The following is an 18,541-nucleotide window of genomic DNA, read 5'->3' as shown; positions in this document are numbered from 1 at the left end:
ATCCGTAGATGGTCTGGGGCTTTTTTCTCTAAAAATAGACATGTAGTAAAACAGCTTCCCTTTAAAATTTGCTTTTAACTCAGAGGCTGACAGATCATCTGACCTTCACCGTCTCTCTGCAGTTTTAACAGCAGGAATGGAGACATGATGGAAGTAAAATCCCTCAGCTGAAAATGTTAGACAGAGGAGGCAGTTACTAGTTACATTTACTTAGTTACATTCACTTAAGTAACTTTTTGAACAAAATGTACTTTTAGGAGTCGTTTTATCGCACTGTACTTTTTACTTTTGAGTCACATTATTACTCAAGTATCACTACTCTTGAGTAACATTTCTGGCTCCTCTTCCTGCTTTGAGTAACTTAATGGATAAATAACAAACTAGTTTTAACCAAAAATGCACCAGAGACACAAAAAAAGAGTTTATATTAAAGTAAGACTTCCTATTTGTACACCAGCTTTGTAATTTTTAAGTTATTTTCTATTTGTCTATAAAATACCAGAATTTGCACATAACCTTATAGTTCTGTCTGTCCGATTACATATTTTTTAAATATTAAATCATCAGCTGTCATGATTAGTCAGTACTTGTGTAGCCTTCTTACTGAATATTTTTTTGAGTAATTTCTTGGCAGACTACTTTTTACTGTTACCTGAGTAAAAATTTATTAAAGTAGTGCTAGTCTTACTAGAGAGCATTTTTTGACCCAGATGTTGTTTTTTTGGAGGCTTGACGTCTGGAAGTTAACGTTGGATGAACAGATCAGGGTGGCCGTGTGTCCGTCGCTGCTCTGGGCTTATTTCAGAACGAAGATATTTTATTAATTTCATGGACCTTCCGGAGACGATAGTGCCAGGTTCACACAACAGTTGGGATTAAGTCTCTGTGAACAATCGCAGCATTATTAGTTTCCGCCTGGAGAAACTGTTAAAGATGTGAACGCTTTGAGTCATGTCTCACTGAGAGTTGGGAAAAAAAAAATAATTTTCACTCTTAACAAATTATGCAACTGATAAAAGGTCCTGCTGCAGATCCTGGAAGGCTGTTAGTGTGAGGAAGGTGAGGCGATCTTCCCGTCTACAGTTCAGGCTGTTTCTACAGAAAAAGGAACATGTAGCAGAAACTTGTGGGAATTCTCTGAGCCACGGTGAGACGTCAGAGAGGAGCGCCTGATTCACCAGGGAACTATTTAAAAATCACTGGCTCACACACACAAGTACCAACAAAGACCAGGACTTTATCACAGGTTTCCTGGAGCTTCAGACCAGATTCCAGTTAAACTCAATGCTGAGTTACAGCATGGAGTTTCAGTTTAGAATTACATTTAAACTGAAATGCCTCTAAGAAACTCAGAAAACCTCAATTTAACAGATTCAGTTAAAAATGAGTGGATAGACGCATCCATCCATCCATCCATCCATTGATCCATCCATCCATCCATTGATCCATCCATCCATCCATTGATCCATCCATCCATCCATTGATCCATCCATCCATCCATCCATCCATCCATCCATCCATCCATCCACTGCATGAAATCATTGTCATAAAACTGCCTTTTGGATTTACTCAGATCACTTTTGTTTGATATTAAAATTAGTTTGATGGCCTGAAACATTTAAATGTGACATAAAAATCATAAAGCTGCAGAAATCAGTGGGCGGGGAAGGATTTTTTTCACGGCGCTGTAAGAAGTGTTGGTCTGTCGACCTTTGGGCTCTTTCTGCTGTCAGAGTGAGTTAGCTCAGTATTTACTCTGTAAATGAAAATGTCTACAATCTACCAAGAGTTCCACCATGACGGTGGAGCAAACCTCCCCAGTGAACCTGAGTGGTTCCTTCTTTCTGTAAATATCGGTGGCAGCTCCCCTCAGAAAGCCTGGAAGACTCCAACCTCCACAAACTTTGATCCTGTGGTTTTAAAATGATACAAAGCTTCTTGGCATCATATTTGAAAGGTAAAAACATGCAAATGCTGCTCCAGATCTGAACCCTAGAGCTGACGTTTGGTGTGAAGCCCAGAACGGCGGCACATTAATCACAAGCCCATCTTTGTTCCGGCGCGTACGTCCAGATCCAGTTCAGCCGCTCACGCATGCAAAGTGTTTTACCTGGAGAGGGAGGCTGGTTTCTCCCCTGATGCTGATTAAAACAGCAGAGATGTATTTTTAAACGTGTTCTGGACCGATGAGCTAACGCTCCAGCTGATGTTCTGATGAACACACACTTTCCTGAGTTCTTAAAACGACAACAGGCGGCTGGCTGGGGAGCAGGAGGCCTTTCTGAGACTCGGCGGTTTCTATTCCTGGCGGCGCTCCCTCTGCGGGGGGGGGGGGGGCGGGCGGATGGGATGGCGGAGCGGGAACGGAGACTCCGCTCCTGTTGCACTGATTCCGCCTTCATGTGTCAAGGCTTGTGTCTGGGTTAGGAATGTGAGGCATGCCTGAATGCAGCACCTGACGTGTGTTTTGTTTGGTGCCCCGGGCTGCAGGAGGAGCACATTCTGCTCCTTTTCCTACCTCCATGTCCTCCTCACCCCCCCCCCCCCCATGCTCTATCTTTATCTCCCCCTCCCTGCATACATGTGTGGCTTCAGATGCTGTTTTAATGCCGCCGCCTCGCCTTGGCCATAATCTCCGTCACACACAGCCAGGCCCGCTCACACCGGGGCTCAGCCTCACCTCTGGGAGATTGTCTGGCCGGCCGTCAGCGTCGGGGGGAAAGAGATAGCAAAACAAAGAGGCTCTCTGCGATATTATCGCTTCCTCTCATCTGTCCTGCTTTATCTGCCTCTCCTTTTATTGCTTCATCGAGGTGGATTGCTGCCATTTGTCCTGCAGTCACAGCCACACTTCACACACTTAGCCTGTCGTCCACAGATTCGCTTCACACACCCACCTGGATCATGAATTTGGTGAGAAAGCCCCTCCCAAAATCCAGAACTATTTATTTAATCAGGTTCCTCTTTCACAAACAAGTTATTTCATATCAGTATATATTTGATACGCCTTTGGAAAATCTGTATTTGTTCAGCAAGTTAATGAGTTTTAGGGTTTTGGGCGCAGAGTTTTATGGTTTCTGCACTTCCATTTGGTACTTCCTGTTCAGCAGTTTAAGAAATTCTTCATTACAGACATTTATATATTCAGGATATGTAACTTTATGCAGCCTTTAAGGTCAAGATATCTGAACGTCCACTTATTATTTAGCTCCTCTGACCTGTGAAGCATTCTGGGACTGAAAGGCTTCTCACACTTATGGCTCCTTCTTTTAGGTCCCAATCAGTCGTTGAGTTTAATTTCTAATGTTTTCTGGTGGTTTTGATTTCTTTTCCCATGAATAAAACTCTAAAATAACCAACGTCTGCCACCGTGAACCACACAGAGACGTTGATGTGACCGGGCCGGGAGAACCAGATGTAGAAACAGAACCGAGATGCTGTGTTCTGAGTTGGTGGAAGACACAGAGAATCGAATCATGCAGAAACATCAATGTGGTTCTGCGTGTCACTTCAAGCAAAACTATCTGAGAACAGATTATAAGGAGGCATCCTGAAAGTTGCATAGAGCTCATTGCTTTAGGAAAAAGGACGTTCTTTGCCGGCTCCTGATGGGGTCCGCTCGGTGCAGCGACCACTCCTCAACACGTGACAGAGGGTGAGGTATGCACTGAACCCTCTGCAGGAGAAGGACTCCCAGCAGGAGCGAGGAGCACACACCTCCAAATTGCACCATGCTCGGCTGTGCTGTTCGCTCTGAAACTGAAAGAAGCTGCAGGGTTTTCCACGCTGTAGCCTAAATGTTATATGTGTACGTCACTTTGTCCAGAATACAGGGACTTTGCTGGTCTTGAGGAGGAGAAATAAACTGCTAATTAAATTCATGCTGACACGATACAACCACACAAACAGGTTAGATTTAATTAGACACAGTTCAGTCTCATCCTATATGCAACAGTTTGGATCATAATGCCAGTTAAATGTTATCTATGTAAGGCAAACCCAGCTGATTACTTTGAGTCATTGACTTTGTATCCGTCCCTTCCTTTTCAGCAAGCATGTGGCGACAGTGGACAGGTAATTGGTTAAAGTCACTGACTTTCAGCAGTGCCTCCTACTGGGTAAGCATGCAGCAGCAGTAAAAAGGACGGACTCCTTTTTACAGGAAGGAACCAACTGCAGAACCACGCAATGATTGGTTAAAAACACAGATTAAGGACTTCATGTCCTCGCCTGACAGCCCCTACCGAGGCGTGCCTAGAGAATGTTGCAACATACTAAAATCTGGGTGCAGGGCTGCATGCTCAGTGGTGCATTGCACAGAAAACCCATTCATCTGGATTTTCTGATGCTGCTTGTAAGGGGATTAAATTACTGATTTTAAGATATGAGAAATTCCTATATTGTCCCACAATCAGCGACAACAACACAGACGCGAAGCAATTAAATAAAAAAACACGCTGATCTGATATAAAGTTAGTTCTAAAACAACAGAGGATTAGGTTTATCAGAAACAGCAAAAATAAAAGTAAAGTAAATACCAGAGTGAATATTGCACTATTATTGATAATATGGCATACTCGTCTAAAAAAGATGAAATATTAAAATTGTGTAATTTACAGAACAACATGAGATTAAGCGCAATATGCATAATAGTATGCATTGTATTTAGGGCTGGACAATATAGTAAAAAAAAACATATTGATAAAATAGAAATCATAATGATTATCGACAATTATCATAACATATATTTACTTATATAAGTGCAGCCCTAGCCATTTTATTCTTTTGTTTAGCGACCTATTTAAAGATAAAGACATAAAAACTGAATTCAAACTCAACCCTTTATTCAAACAATTTTTTACCAAAACTGCAAGTTTTGAACGCGTGCGCTCTGAATTCTCTGAAGGGGGCGGAGCTTGGTTCCTGGGTCTGCGTTGTGATTGGCTGGGAGGATATAATGACTGTAATATTAACCTGCATGATAGAATGCATAAGGAAGGAAAACTGTTATTCTATTGAACTTTTTATTGATTCTTTTTTTCTATCATTGATACACGTCTATCGATTGATAAATATCGTTATTGAATTATCATCCAGCCCTAATAGTATTGCTTAGAGAACAAGCCTAAAGCCTTGGTAGAGGTGCAGAAACCTCCCACATGTACAGAGAAAACCTGTAAGTAGGACAAGGTCACAGAAACTGCTGCGGAGGTGACACTGTGCTGAATTTCCTTTATAGTAAAATGATTTATTTTTTTCAAATTTGGTCCAATTAGGTCACTTTGAACACCCTGAGTTCTGAGACTATAAGGTAGCTCAGGTCCAACTCAGCATAAAATACATTTTAAATAAAGGTTTGTTACCAGCTGCCTGTAAAAAAGACACTTGTTCCCATTTGTTTATTATAAATCATGAAAAACGAAATTAGCTGTTCAACAACAAGAAACTGGGAGTCCTAAAGAACAGTTAGCTGAAAACTTGGGGAGTAAACAATCAGCTGCATCAGGAGTTTAGTTGGATAATGGCTTGATTTATTAAATGTATTACTTCCAGTTACTGTTTATCTGCCGGCTGGCACTCCTCTTGTCCACTTTCCATAGATTTTCTAGTTATACTCTATATTTACACAATGCATGGCATAAAAACACAGAGAGGAGGGACAGGTGACATGTGTGCATGGAGCTATGGTATCTATTGGAGTTGTTTTATTGCAGCATCGCATCAAACACAGAGTTAAAACCCAGAAAAAGCAGGAAGTAGCTGAATATGCGTCACTTTTGTATTTTATTTGTAACAGCGGGGCTCAGGTCCAGTCCTCCAGATCTACCGTCCTGCAACATGCAGATGCATTCCTTCTCCAACGCCTGAATCTAACAAATGTTTCCTTACCAGAACTTTGCAGAGCTGAAGGTCTCCTGGTGAGGGGCTCAGCCGTTTGCTGGAGAAGGGATGCGTCTACATCAGGGCTCTGCAGCCTGTGGACCTTCCACAGTGGCTCTTAATAACTTTGGCTACAAATTATATTTTTATTATGGTATTTAAATGTAATAATGATAATAAATGCAGGTTATAGTAGTTTTCTTATTGGAATAATTGCTTTTAAAGTTCTCAACAGAATGATGCTAGAACTGCCTGTAATATTTCATTTTAAATCAATATATTTTCATTATGTTGGAAACTATGATTTTTTATTTTTTACATCATTATCCACAAATATCAACATCCCGTCCATCCTCTTTTATTTAGGCTTCATAATCGACATAAAAGGGCGTTTCTTTAACGATGAACACATATTTCCTGCAGTAGATCTTTATCACAAGTTATAATTTGTCTTTTTTCCGAAGGCCAGGCAACGTTTGTGGCTCTGAACGAGTTTAATTCAAGTGGACTGGAGGAAAAATGTCTCTTTAGACCGTAAAGGTTGCAGACTCCTGGTCCAGAAGCTGCTGTTTGCACCAGACTGCCATCAGAGTCTGAGTTATTCTCCTCTTGAACATTTTTAGTCGTTTGCCTCGTCTTTGTCAGCTTTCACTTTTGCTTCACTCCTTTCTTTCACACCTGGATGGAGTTTCTGAAGAACCCTCATGTGAGATGCACCCTCATCCCTGCCGGGTTCACTGGTTTCTCTTTCTTTTTCCCGCCGTCAGATCCTCCCTGGCTGTCGACTCCAGCTGTACGTATCGCTGGACATCCTGCTTCTGCAGCGCTTTTTACTTTGCCTTTTGTCTCAGTAAGTCAGTGTGGACCCTGAGCAGCTGCCTGTTTATCACCAGCTCAACACGTTTCACTTCAAGGACCTGTTTTTTAACGAAGGGGGGGGGGGAGGAAGGGGGGGGGGGGGGGGGGGGGGGGGGGGGGAGATAACCCTCGGTTTCCTCCTGCTGACTCTGGAATCGGTGTCACTGCAGCTGCTGAGGCTGGGAAAGTGGAAATTCATTCACCTCGCCGCACACACGCCGTTTCCTGGCGGTATCCATAGCAACAGGCCGGGCCAGCCAATGGGGAGGCTTGGAAGGAGGCAAAGCGATGGCAGCGTGTGTGTGTGTGTTAGGAGGCGGCGATGCTTCGCTCACACACACGGGGTCAGCTCGGCGTTTCTCACACAGCGAGCGGCTCGGTTACTCAGCGTTGCATCAGACGCTGAATGTTTCTGACAAGACCGACTTCACCTCAGAGCCTCTTCCTCACGTCCCGTCCCTCATCCTCGGCTTCCTGTTGCTTTCTCACGTTACAGACGGCTGTTTACCGGCCGGCCTTTAGACGCTGAGCCGACTCATAATCAGACTCAGTTAGATGGGGAATAAAAATTATTAACTTTGGTGTTAAACTCAGTTTCACTCGTTTGGAGATAAACTCAGCGGGCATCTTTGTTTTATAAACTTGTGTTTTTCTTTTAAAAGCAGGAAGCGTTCATCAATTTAACAACAGCAATAGATTCCTCTATGGTTAAGTCCAGAAAGCTTTAAGGAGAAACACAGGACCAGGTTCACTTTCTATGGGAAACAATGCTTTCAGTGTCTATTCAGCAAAGGGAGACAGCTGAATACATTAGAAGTACTTGGTTTGGGTAAGAAAAAGAAAAACTTTATTCAAAGCTGTTGATAGCAATAACTGTGTCAGTGAGTCCAGAAAAACCACAGCAGCTAAACACAGGAACGCTGGACGGGGGGTACTTTCTGTAGGAAAATAACCCAGACAGGAGTAGAGAAAGTCAGCGGCATCAACAGCTCTGGTAATACCATACATCTTTATTTATAAAGCGCTTAAAAACAGCCAACAGCTGAAAAAAAGTGCTGTACATTGCTACAATATAAAACACATCAGTTTTAAATAAATAAAATAAAAAGATAATGCATGAAAATGCTTAAAAGAAACAATAAAACCAGTTTAAAATGAAAACTAAGTCTCCCTAATGGTAAAAGCCAAAGAATAATAGTGGTAATGGTTCCAGGAAGAGACCCAGTTAAATACAGAAGTACTGAACCAGGTGTACTTTCTATGGGGAAGAAAAACCAAGGAGAGCACAAAGTCAGTTCACACAGAAACAACTACCAAGGGATACTTTCTATGGGAATCAACGTGAGATAGACGTTGCTTTCAGACACTGTTCAGCTGCAGAAGTTTATCCATTTATTGTCTTATATTTCTTCTTTTGTCATCTACTTTTCTTTTGATCCCAGTTTTTTCCTTTTAAATACCCATTGAAGTATTTCCTACAGGCTTGTTGAGCTGCCTTTTTTTATCTTAAATTATTTGAATTTTAGCAAAAATGTGAGTGGTTGAATTTGATACTGTGGTTTCAGTTATGTAGACAAATGAACTAGAAATATTTCCACAAATTATTACAGCCAATAAAATGTTAAATTGTCACACTGAGAAAAAAACAAAAGATATTTATTGTCTCATTAAAAGCGAGTTAAAAAGAGAGACGTATAGACTTTAAGCCCATGCGTGGAAAGTGACATATCCGTCTTAAAACGGTTTAAGAAAGCTGCACAGCTGAGTCTGTCATCCATGATTTACTCTGTTTTTATTGCTTCTCTTTTGGGGGGCAAGAAGATCGCGTCTCCGCTGTTAATCCGGCCCGCGATGCTGTGTTTGGTTCAGCTGTTTTTCCAACTGGGAGAAGAGGAAGAGTGGGCGATGATTCAGAGCTCTGGAAGCTGCGAGTACAAAGGCAGAGAGAAGTCCAGAGAAAACCAACGACAGACACATTAAAAGACATTAAAGACAGGCAATTAAAAATACAACAGCCGATTAAAAGAATAGATTCCTAAAGTCAACAACAAAATGACTCCTTAATGTTATTTCTGCCCTTTTATTCTCAACCAGTAGGTATTGACAGGGTTCTAATCTCTGACAGCTAAAGATCAGGAGACATAAAGAAGAGTGATGTTTCTTTGTTAGCTAGAATCTAGTCATTGCAGTAGTTAACTGTGTCCTTTTGTGATACAGAGCTGGCTTTGTGCACGCTTTATAAAACTGCGCTGAAAAACAGAACTAAAAATAAGTCAAATTGTCTTGAAATTAGTGTATTTGTCCTTGATTTGAGCAGGTAAATAAGATGATTTGCCAATGGAATGAGAGTTTTGCACTTAAAATAGGAACAACTCATCTCCAGCATCTTATTTAGAGGGCAGAATATCTAATTATCTTATTTTAGGGGTCAAAATACTCGTTCCATTGGCCGATCATCTTATTTATGTGCACAAATCAAGGACAAATGCACTCATTTAAAAAAAAATTACTAATTTTTAGTTCCGTTTTTGCAGTGTGGTTGTTTGCTGGGCACTAAGAGTGTTGAAACCGTGAATTCATCGAGTAAATTCGCTGGAAAAAGCTTACACGATCCCCTCAATAACTGCCAGTAGCTGTTCTGTCTGAAGAAACTCTTCATTCCAACATTGCTTCAGCATTTTTGGGTTTGCAGGCATTAATTTCTGCAAATCCCTCTGCAGGTCCCACCATAGCGCTTCAATCAGGTTAAGGTCCGGACTTTGACTAGGCCATTGCAGTGTCTTTCTTCTTCTTCTTTCTTAGCTGCTCTGTTGTAGATTTATTGCTGTATTTGGTACCATTTTCCTACTGATAACCCAGTTTTAGACCAAGCTTCAGCTGATAACAGAGGAGATTATGGTGGACTCAGTCAGGGAAAGGTGTCCAGGTCCAGTGGCTGTAGCCCAAATCACTGGACCTCCACCACCGTGCTTAACAGTTGGTTTGGGGGGTTATTTAGTGTTTTTCAAACCCAGTGCCATGCATTATGGCCAAACACCTCTCTCTCAGTCTAATTTGTCCAAATGACTTTTTTCTACAAGTGATGGGGTTCATTTTCACGTCTAAGTTGTGCTGTCATATTCTTTTAGGAGAAGATATCAACAAGTCAGTCTTTTTTTATTGTCCTGTCACATTCTTTAACCTTTAACATGCAAACTGAGGCCTGTAGAGTCTGAATTAGGTTCTTGGATGAGTTTTTATCCTTTCACTGAGCACTGCTCTGTCCTTGAGGTAAAACTGCTGGGATGTCCACCGGTGGGAAAACTGGCAGCTGTCTTAAATGTTTTCTACTTAGTAAAGGTTCTTATAAGGTCTCTTAGGTCATTGCTGTTGTCTTTCTGTTATACATCTATATAAAGCAGAGAAGCAAACTTCCAAAATGACTGCATTTAAACAGCCATTCACACAGAGACCCAAAAATATAAAAAAATACTGAATGTTTACATTTACCTATCTTGATCTTTTGTCTGTTGTTTTTTTTTTCAGGGTCGCCATGTCAAAACAGGGCAGCTCGCTGCCATCAAGGTCATGGACGTCACCGGAGTATGTGTCGCCCACAGCCTCTTATTCCTGCCTCACAGCAGCACTCAGGAAGTTTTTAGAGCTTAAAAAAAATCCCTGTGCTGAATCTTTATCTTTTTCTTCAGGATGAGGAAGAGGAGATTAAAGCTGAGATTAACATGCTGAAGAAGTACAGTCACCACAGGAATATTGCAACCTATTATGGAGCCTTCGTCAAGAAAAACCCTCCTGGAGTGGATGACCAGTTATGGGTATGAGTTTTTTTTTAATAAACAGATGTTAGCGATAAAAACAGGACGATGTTTGACGTACGTTTGTTGCTCTGACAGCTGGTGATGGAGTTCTGTGGGGCTGGATCGGTGACGGACCTGATCAAAAACACCAAAGGAAACTCTCTGAAGGAGGAGTGGATCGCCTACATCTGCAGGGAGATCCTTAGGGTGAGGCGCAAAAACCAAAAATAAATAGTTTTATCTTAAAAACAAAAAAACAAAAGCTCTAATCTAAAGGAAACCCAAACAGGTTCCCTGAGGAACGCCAGTAAATCAGTATTTTACCCAGAACTTTTTCTAGGCTAAGATTTACGGCGTGTTTTCTGCATCTTTCTTCAGGGATTAACACATCTCCACCAGCACAAGGTCATCCACAGAGACATAAAGGGTCAGAACGTGCTGCTGACAGAAAACGCTGAGGTTAAGCTAGGTGAGGAACCGCTAAACGCCGCTAGCATAAAACCCCGGTCCACAGCTTCCTCAGCACTGCTCATGTGTTTCTGCAGTGGATTTCGGTGTGAGTGCCCAGCTGGACCGCACGGTGGGGCGAAGGAACACGTTCATCGGCACGCCGTACTGGATGGCCCCAGAAGTCATCGCCTGTGATGAGAACCCGGACGCAACGTACGACTTCAAGGTACACCCGATGGCTGATGGGCTGTGAGCTCAAGGTGGATTTAAATCTAAATGGAGTGGGAAAAAAAACTTTAAAGGTATACTATGCAACCGGGGTTGATTTTCCAGCGAGGCTCCCCCCAGAGGGCGAAAGTAAAAGTGCACTGTCGTAAAGATGCTCAGCTGTTCTGGTTTCTCCGTCAAGCCAGGCGCGGTTGTTTTGAGCTTAGCAGACAGGCGAACGCAACGAAAAGTGGAAAAAACGGCAGAACAAACAATGACTAACACAGTGAAAGTATGAACATCAAGCTTCCCGCAGCGCTATCTGCCTCGCCAAACTCACGCTACCGCCTCGCCAACATAAAAAAAGAAAAAATAAAATAAAATAATAATAATAATAAAAAAAACCTCGATATGCTTGCATGTTTATTTGACGTTGCTTTCGCGCGTGCATATAGTGAATGGCAGGGCAAAAACGCATGGAGTTCTCGCCGTAAAGCGAGACTTCTGTGTGTGCGGGCCGAGGGCTCCTGCAATTGCAAGTGCGGTATTTCCCCCACAGACCCCCAGGTCGGCTGAGAAAACCTTTGTTCGACCTGAAATGACTCATTTAATCATCCAAAACGGTATGGAACACATTAATTAACTGAAAAATGTTGCATAGTATGCCTTTAAAACAATTGAGCGTCCAAAAAAAAAATATTTATCACAAAAATTCATTCACTGCTGATTGTGGACTGTTTGTGGGACTATATTTTGAAAATCTTTTGGCGTTAGGGAGTTCGTCCTGCAATTGGCTGGTTACGGGTTCGATTCCCCGCTCTGACCGTCTGTTGTTGTGTCCTTGGGCAAGACGCTTCAACCGAAAAGCCTGCTGGTGGTGGTCAGAGGGCCCGGTGCCGCCGATGTATGGTGGCCTCTCTTCTGTCAGTCCGGCCCAGGGCAGCTGTGGCTACTAACCTAGCTCACCACCGTCAGGGTGTGATTGACTGTAATGTGAAGCGCTTTGGGGTCCTAGGACTAGTTAAAGCGCTATACATTTACCTTTTGAGGATCTTAAACTATTTAAGCACCTAAAACCTTTAAAGTACTGCAAACTTTGAAGAACCAACCTTTTTAAGTCTTTAAACCTTATAAGGACTTCAAACCTTATCAGGACCGCAGACCTTTTTAAGACCTCCGACCCCTTGGAGGAACGTTTAAACCCAGATGTTTAAAGGGCCTCAAACCTTTTGAGAATTACAAATCTGAAACCTTTAAAGGTCTTTGAACCTTTTGAGGACATCAACCCTCATGATGATCTAAAGCTTTTTCTTGAACCCAAACTTTTTAAGGACCTCGAACTCTGTGAGGTCCTCAGACGTATTAAGGAACTTAAACCTTTTTAGGGACCTCGGACCTTTAGAAAGTTAAACTTTTTTAAGGCCTTAAACCTTTTAAGAGCCTTATACCTTCAAAGAACCTCAAACTAAAGGTGATCTCAAACCCTGTGAGGAACTCTAGCCTTTTGACCAGACTACCGTCTTCTTGTTTTGGACTCTTCTCTTGACTTCCCGGCTACCAGCCCTTAAAGTTCAGCACCTCCACAGTAACATAATCAGACTGCTTGTAGATGTGGAGGAGGATTGTAAAGCGACCTTTAGAGAAATCATTACATCTGTTGGTTTTTTGTATTCTTCCAATCCCGGATTAGTACCATTGTACTGAACAGACAGAAATAAGAAGGTTCCTTTGAGAAGCGGGGAGTGTGGAGCGGTTGCTGTTTGAAGGATGTGCAGCATTGAGGACAGAATGAACCCCCCGCGGCGAGCGGGTGGAGGATGAGCGCCTACACCATTAACTACGACCCTCCGGGGTTTAATGTGTCAGAGGAGCCTGAGTTTATCTTCCTGTAAGAAGCCAGCAGTTGTTGCCGGCTGAAACTAAACGCAGAACAATGTGATTGTGTTGAAACGGAGGCAGAACTCAGCAGCAGCAGTGGCAGATGGGTAATGTTTCTGTCTGTATTTTTATCACTTGACGAGAACACTGACCCGTGGACCCGTCTCTCAGAAAGTGGAAGTGTTGAGTGGGTTACACGTTGTGAGGATGTGCTTGTCTCTCTGCAGAGTGATCTGTGGTCGCTCGGCATCACAGCCATAGAGATGGCAGAGGGAGCGCCGCGTAAGTGTGATTACACCCCTGTCAGCTGACAACCAGCACAGTTTGTCTCCAAAGACACTAAATCAGAGCTGCTTCTTTCTAATTTTCCCTTCCGTTCCCTTTTTATTTTACATTTCATTTTCTCCTGTCTTATAACATTCCTCTGCTTTTACCTGTGCTGTGTATTCCTTTTCTTTTCCTTTGTATCATTCCCATTCATTTCCTTCTCTTTATTGTACTTTTCCTTTCCTTGCAATTTCTCTTGATCATTTGTGGTCCTGCTTCGTCTCCTCCTCAGCTTTGTGCGACATGCATCCGATGAGAGCGCTCTTCCTCATCCCCAGAAACCCCGCTCCAAGACTCAAGTCAAAGAAGTGGTGAGTCTCACGAACTCAGGAGCATCGGTGGAAGGATAACGATTTTTCGGATGTTAAAAGTTACCTTTCATTTTATTATTTATTTATTTTTATTTATTTATTTTATTTTTATTTTTTATTTTGTTTTATTAGTTTTATTTATTATTATCATTATTAGTAGTAGTAGTAGTAGCAGTAATAGTAGTAGTAGTAGTATTATTAATGTTTTATTTTGAAATTTTTATTATTATTTTTTATTGTTTATTTATTAGTTTTTATTATACTTTTTTATAATTTTCTTTCATTTTAAATTTTTAAATATAATTTTATTTTTTATTTTTAATGTTTATTTTTTTATTTTTTTATTTTTTTATTTATTTAGTTTTTTTATTTATTATTATTATTATTAGTAGTAGTAGTATTATTAATGTTTTATTTTATTTTTTTTTATTATTTTTATTATTTTTTTTATTGTTTATTTATTTTTTAGTTTTTATTATACTTTTTTATAATTTTCTTTCATTTTAAATTTTTAAATATAATTTTTTTTATTTTTAATGTTTATTTTAATTATTTATTTAAATATTTATTTTGTTTTATTTATTATTATTATTATTATTAATTTTTTTTATTGTTTATTTATTTTATTTTTATTATTATTTTTTTTATTATTATTTATTATTATTTATTATTATTATTATTATTTGTTTTATTTTTATTATTTATTTTTATTATTTTTTATTTTAACTTTTTTGTTATTTTTTATAGTTTTTTTTTACAATTTTCTTTCATTTTAAATTTTAAAATTTTTATTATATTTAATGTATTTATTTTGAAAAGACTTTTCATCAGTCTTTTCATCAGACTGATGAAAAGATGACTGTGAGTTGTGCGCCGGCAGGTCGAAGAAGTTCCAGTCGTTCATCGACAGCTGCCTGGTGAAGAGCCACAGCCAGCGGCCGAGCACCGAGCAGCTCCTCAAACACCCGTTCATCAGAGACCTTCCCAACGAGCGGCAGGTCCGGATCCAGCTGAAGGACCACATCGACCGCACCAAGAAGAGGAGGGGAGAGAGGGGTGAGCCTGCACCCCCCCCCCCCCCCCCATGACCCACCGCCCACTTCCTGACGGCTGCTGTAACGCAGCCAAAGCTAACGTGAAGTGTTCGCTCTCTTTCAGACGAGACAGAATATGAGTACAGTGGAAGTGAGGAGGAGGATGAAGAGCGGGAGATTGGAGAGCCCAGGTAGGAACAACGGGCCTGAATTTAAGAAGCAGCTTAGGATTTAAAACGCCTACAGATGCAGCCTTAAACATTAGGCCCTTATGGTGCGTCACCTCACAACCAAAAACTAAACTAGACCCGGCGTCTTCATTATAAAGTTGACATTTTGGCTAAATTAGACCAGTCAGCATCGCGTGCTATAAATAGCAGTCTGTGTGCGTTCTCCAGAGAACATAGACGATCAGCAGCTACCCGGAGATCTCCACAGGGCTGCCAACATCTACAAAATCAGCTTTTTCCATAACAAACGGAGAACTGAAAGCTTTAAAATAAATATAAAACAGCAACTTTGCTCTAATATGTTCACTCTTACCTACAGAAGGCTGACAGTCAGCATACACTGCAAGAAGGGAACTAAAAGTAGGTGAAATTTTCTTGAAATCAGTGTATTTTTCCTTGATTTCAGTAGCAAAATAAGACTATTTGCCAATGGAATAAGAATATTGCACTTAAAATAGGAACAATTCTTCTACATCTTCTTATATCAAGTGCGGGATGTCTAATTATCTTATTTTAGGGGTAAAAATTATCGTTCAGTTGGCAAATAGTCTTATTTAGCTCCTCAAATCAAGGAAAAATACACTAATTTCAGGAAATTTTCTTACTTTTAGTTCCCTTTTTGCAGTGTACCTGAGAATTTCACCAAGCAGAAAAAAAATCTGACTTTTAAGCCAAAGCTGAAAATCTACAGATTTCAGCCACCAGCCGACTTCTAGTCAGGGAAGTACCTGCCAGGTAAACGCCAGCATGGGAACCTACACACATCAGCTGGAGCTTCTCTGCGTTAAGGTAACACCTGGAGACACCGCTCACCTGCCAGGCCAGGTAGATGCTGCAGCTTTAGGTCTTTACATGTCACAGAGCTGCATACAGCTAAGCTAACCCCAGACAGCTGCACATTTTACCCTTTACACAGCAGCAAATCCTCCATCTTTCATGCAAACATTTAGCAAGCCCGGCGATTACAGGGCATAGTTTGTTCCTGAGTAGCACCCGAAACCATGTGGATGTTTAAGGAAAAGTTTAAAAAAAACGTACAGAACTAAAGCTAAAAGATTTCAAACTGCAGTAGAAGAACCACCAGGACATAAATGGCAACCGGAGGATCTGACAATGCTTAAAAAAATGGGATTATACACACAGAGAGGGAGTGATTGATGGTGAAATGGACAGGTGAGACCAGGGCTGGACGATAATTCAATAACAATAAATATTAATCGATAGAAAAAAAGGGTCAACATAAGTTTAACAGAATAACAGTTTTTCTTCCTTTTGCATTCTATCATGTAGGTTAATATTACATTACATCCTCCCAACCAATCACGACGCAGACCCAGGAACCAAGCTCCGCCCCCTTCAAAGAGTTCAGAGAACACACGTTCTTTTTTCTTTTTTAAAAACTTGCAGTTTTGGTGAAAAGTTGTTTGGCTAAAGAGTTGAGTTTGAATTCAGTGTTTGTGTCTGTATCTAAAAAATAGGTTGCTAATAAGCAGCAGCATAAAATGGCCAGGGCTGAATTTATTGACAATTATCGATATTAATAAATGTTATTTCTATTTTATGGATAAGCTTTTTTTCTATATCGTCCAGCCCTAGGTGAGACTAATGTACTGAAAATCACCCTTCATTGCTTTCATAAACTACTTACAGTGCAGTTAGACACTTTTTTCCTTAGTTTCTGCTCTTCTAGCGATAAACTGAGATTGTTGACTTTGCTGCAACTGATCAGTCAAGACATTAGCCATGACTTCATCCAACTGCCACACGAATTTTGAACAAACTTTTAAATTGTCACAAAAATAAAAGATAAAATGCGAATTAGGCATGTTTCCATCCACTTGTTTGTAGCGAATGAACCCGGCTGTCGTTACATCCGAAGTTGATGTTACGCTGTAATGCCTGTAATAAACAGGAAGTAGAGGTTTCAAACTAGCACATTTGAAAAAAAAGGAGATAAGTTTTTTTTAGGAATGCGTTGCGATAAAAGAAGTCGGGATTGTTCTGTCCTGTCGGCTGGTATTGGCGATGTTAGCTGGTGTCTGCAGACGTAGGAAAATAAATGCATTTCTACGCGTGTAGCGGAAACAGCTGATTGGTCATGTGAGGTAAAATGTTCACTACGTCAGAACTTATTCAGCAAATGTGTTTCCATCTCCCATTTTGTGCATTAACTCTTTTTCGGGAATCCAAAAGCAGCCTCAAGTGGACGCAAAAAATGTTTTTGTGAAATTTAGAAAAATATTTAGAATTTTGGTGTTTCCATCAGCCTTTTCTAATACGATACTTCAAAACATGGGAACACGGCTGTTTTTTATTGTGTCTGTAAAACTGGTTTCAGCAGAGACAGAACTTACATTTGTGAACGTGTTTGCAAGTGAAACTCGTACTTCTTTTTTGTCCTCTTGGGAAATCTGGAAGTATCAGATGGGACAACCACTGAGCTATATAATACATTGGAGTGCTGATTTTGCTGAAAAACTGAAGTCACTGGCCGCCATCTTGCTACTCCCTACTCTCACAGAATCCCACAGGACTTGGTTGCAACAACAAGCAGTTTTCTGGCTGTGTGAAAACGTTTCACAGGTAATTCTACAGTCAGTGGATGTACTAACACTATCAACTACTAGGAAATTAGGTGCTGAAATATTTTACATGTTATTCATATTAAATATATATATATATATATGTGTATATATATATATATATATATATATGTGTATATGTATATATGTATATGTATACATATATGTAAATATATGTTTTTGTATATTGTTATTTATATATTTTGAAATGTTATATATATATATTTAAATAAATAAAATGCAAAATATTTCAGCACATGACTTTCTCAGTACTTGATAGTTTTAGAACATAACATAAACGTATATGGCATTTGACATTTTAAAAGTCTTAAGCCCCCCCTGAGCATAAGAAAATCCTCGTTATTCGATGCTGTAGCGCACATATTCCCTAGTTACTGGAGGGAAATAGGGAGTACCAATATGGCGGCTGGTGGCTTCAAAGCGACTCCAGTGGATAATATAGCTCAGTGGGGACAATCACAGATGCTAAAGCTAAAAAACTAAAAAACTAAAAAAGGACTCTGACATTTCTCTCTCAAAACATGAAAATGAAAAAATGGTTATGGCGTTAACGGACGGTTATGGATTGGAGTCGGTTGAGTGTTTCTGTGATGCTAGCCTCGTGCTTAAATTAAATGTGATTATGAAACAAAAAGCCCAGTTTTCAGCCGATGCTAGATGGTGCCACCCTCTGACTCTCGCCCTATCGGCTGTTTTCCAGCTCAATCATCAACATTCCCGGCGAGTCCACTCTCAGGCGGGACTTCCTGCGCCTGCAGCTAGCCAATAAGGAGCGCTCGGAGCTGATTCGCCGTCAGCAGCTTGAGCAGCAGCAGAACGAGGAGCACAAGCGCCAACTACTGGCCGAGAGGCAGAAACGCATCGAGGAGCAGAAAGAGCAGCGGCGACGGCTAGAGGAGGTAGCGTCAAGTCTTTTAGGTTTCCACAAAAAATATTAAAGGCACAATCTGGCTAATAATAGACGTTCCA

General features: G+C 40.7%; 1 protein-coding gene across 10 annotated transcripts in view; it reads left to right on the top strand.

Annotated features, from left to right (window-relative positions):
• The window catches only part of tnikb (TRAF2 and NCK interacting kinase b), a 78,406-nt gene that overhangs the window by 19,017 nt on the left and 40,848 nt on the right, over positions 1–18,541 (top strand). For all 10 annotated transcript variants that reach the window (XM_036124938.1, XM_036124936.1, XM_036124935.1 and 7 more), the window contains exons 3-12: positions 10,264–10,320; positions 10,425–10,550; positions 10,629–10,739; positions 10,911–11,001; positions 11,078–11,208; positions 13,295–13,349; positions 13,627–13,705; positions 14,586–14,761; positions 14,864–14,930; positions 18,273–18,471. In XM_036124938.1, the coding sequence (XP_035980831.1) occupies positions 10,264–10,320; positions 10,425–10,550; positions 10,629–10,739; positions 10,911–11,001; positions 11,078–11,208; positions 13,295–13,349; positions 13,627–13,705; positions 14,586–14,761; positions 14,864–14,930; positions 18,273–18,471 (1,092 nt within the window). The remainder of the gene's footprint in view (positions 1–10,263; positions 10,321–10,424; positions 10,551–10,628; positions 10,740–10,910; positions 11,002–11,077; positions 11,209–13,294; positions 13,350–13,626; positions 13,706–14,585; positions 14,762–14,863; positions 14,931–18,272; positions 18,472–18,541) is intronic.

This window comes from Fundulus heteroclitus, chromosome 21 (assembly GCF_011125445.2).
Source record: "Fundulus heteroclitus isolate FHET01 chromosome 21, MU-UCD_Fhet_4.1, whole genome shotgun sequence".
In the NCBI taxonomy this organism is placed as follows: domain Eukaryota; kingdom Metazoa; phylum Chordata; class Actinopteri; order Cyprinodontiformes; family Fundulidae; genus Fundulus; species Fundulus heteroclitus.
This window is presented reverse-complemented; position numbering and strand designations above follow the sequence as displayed.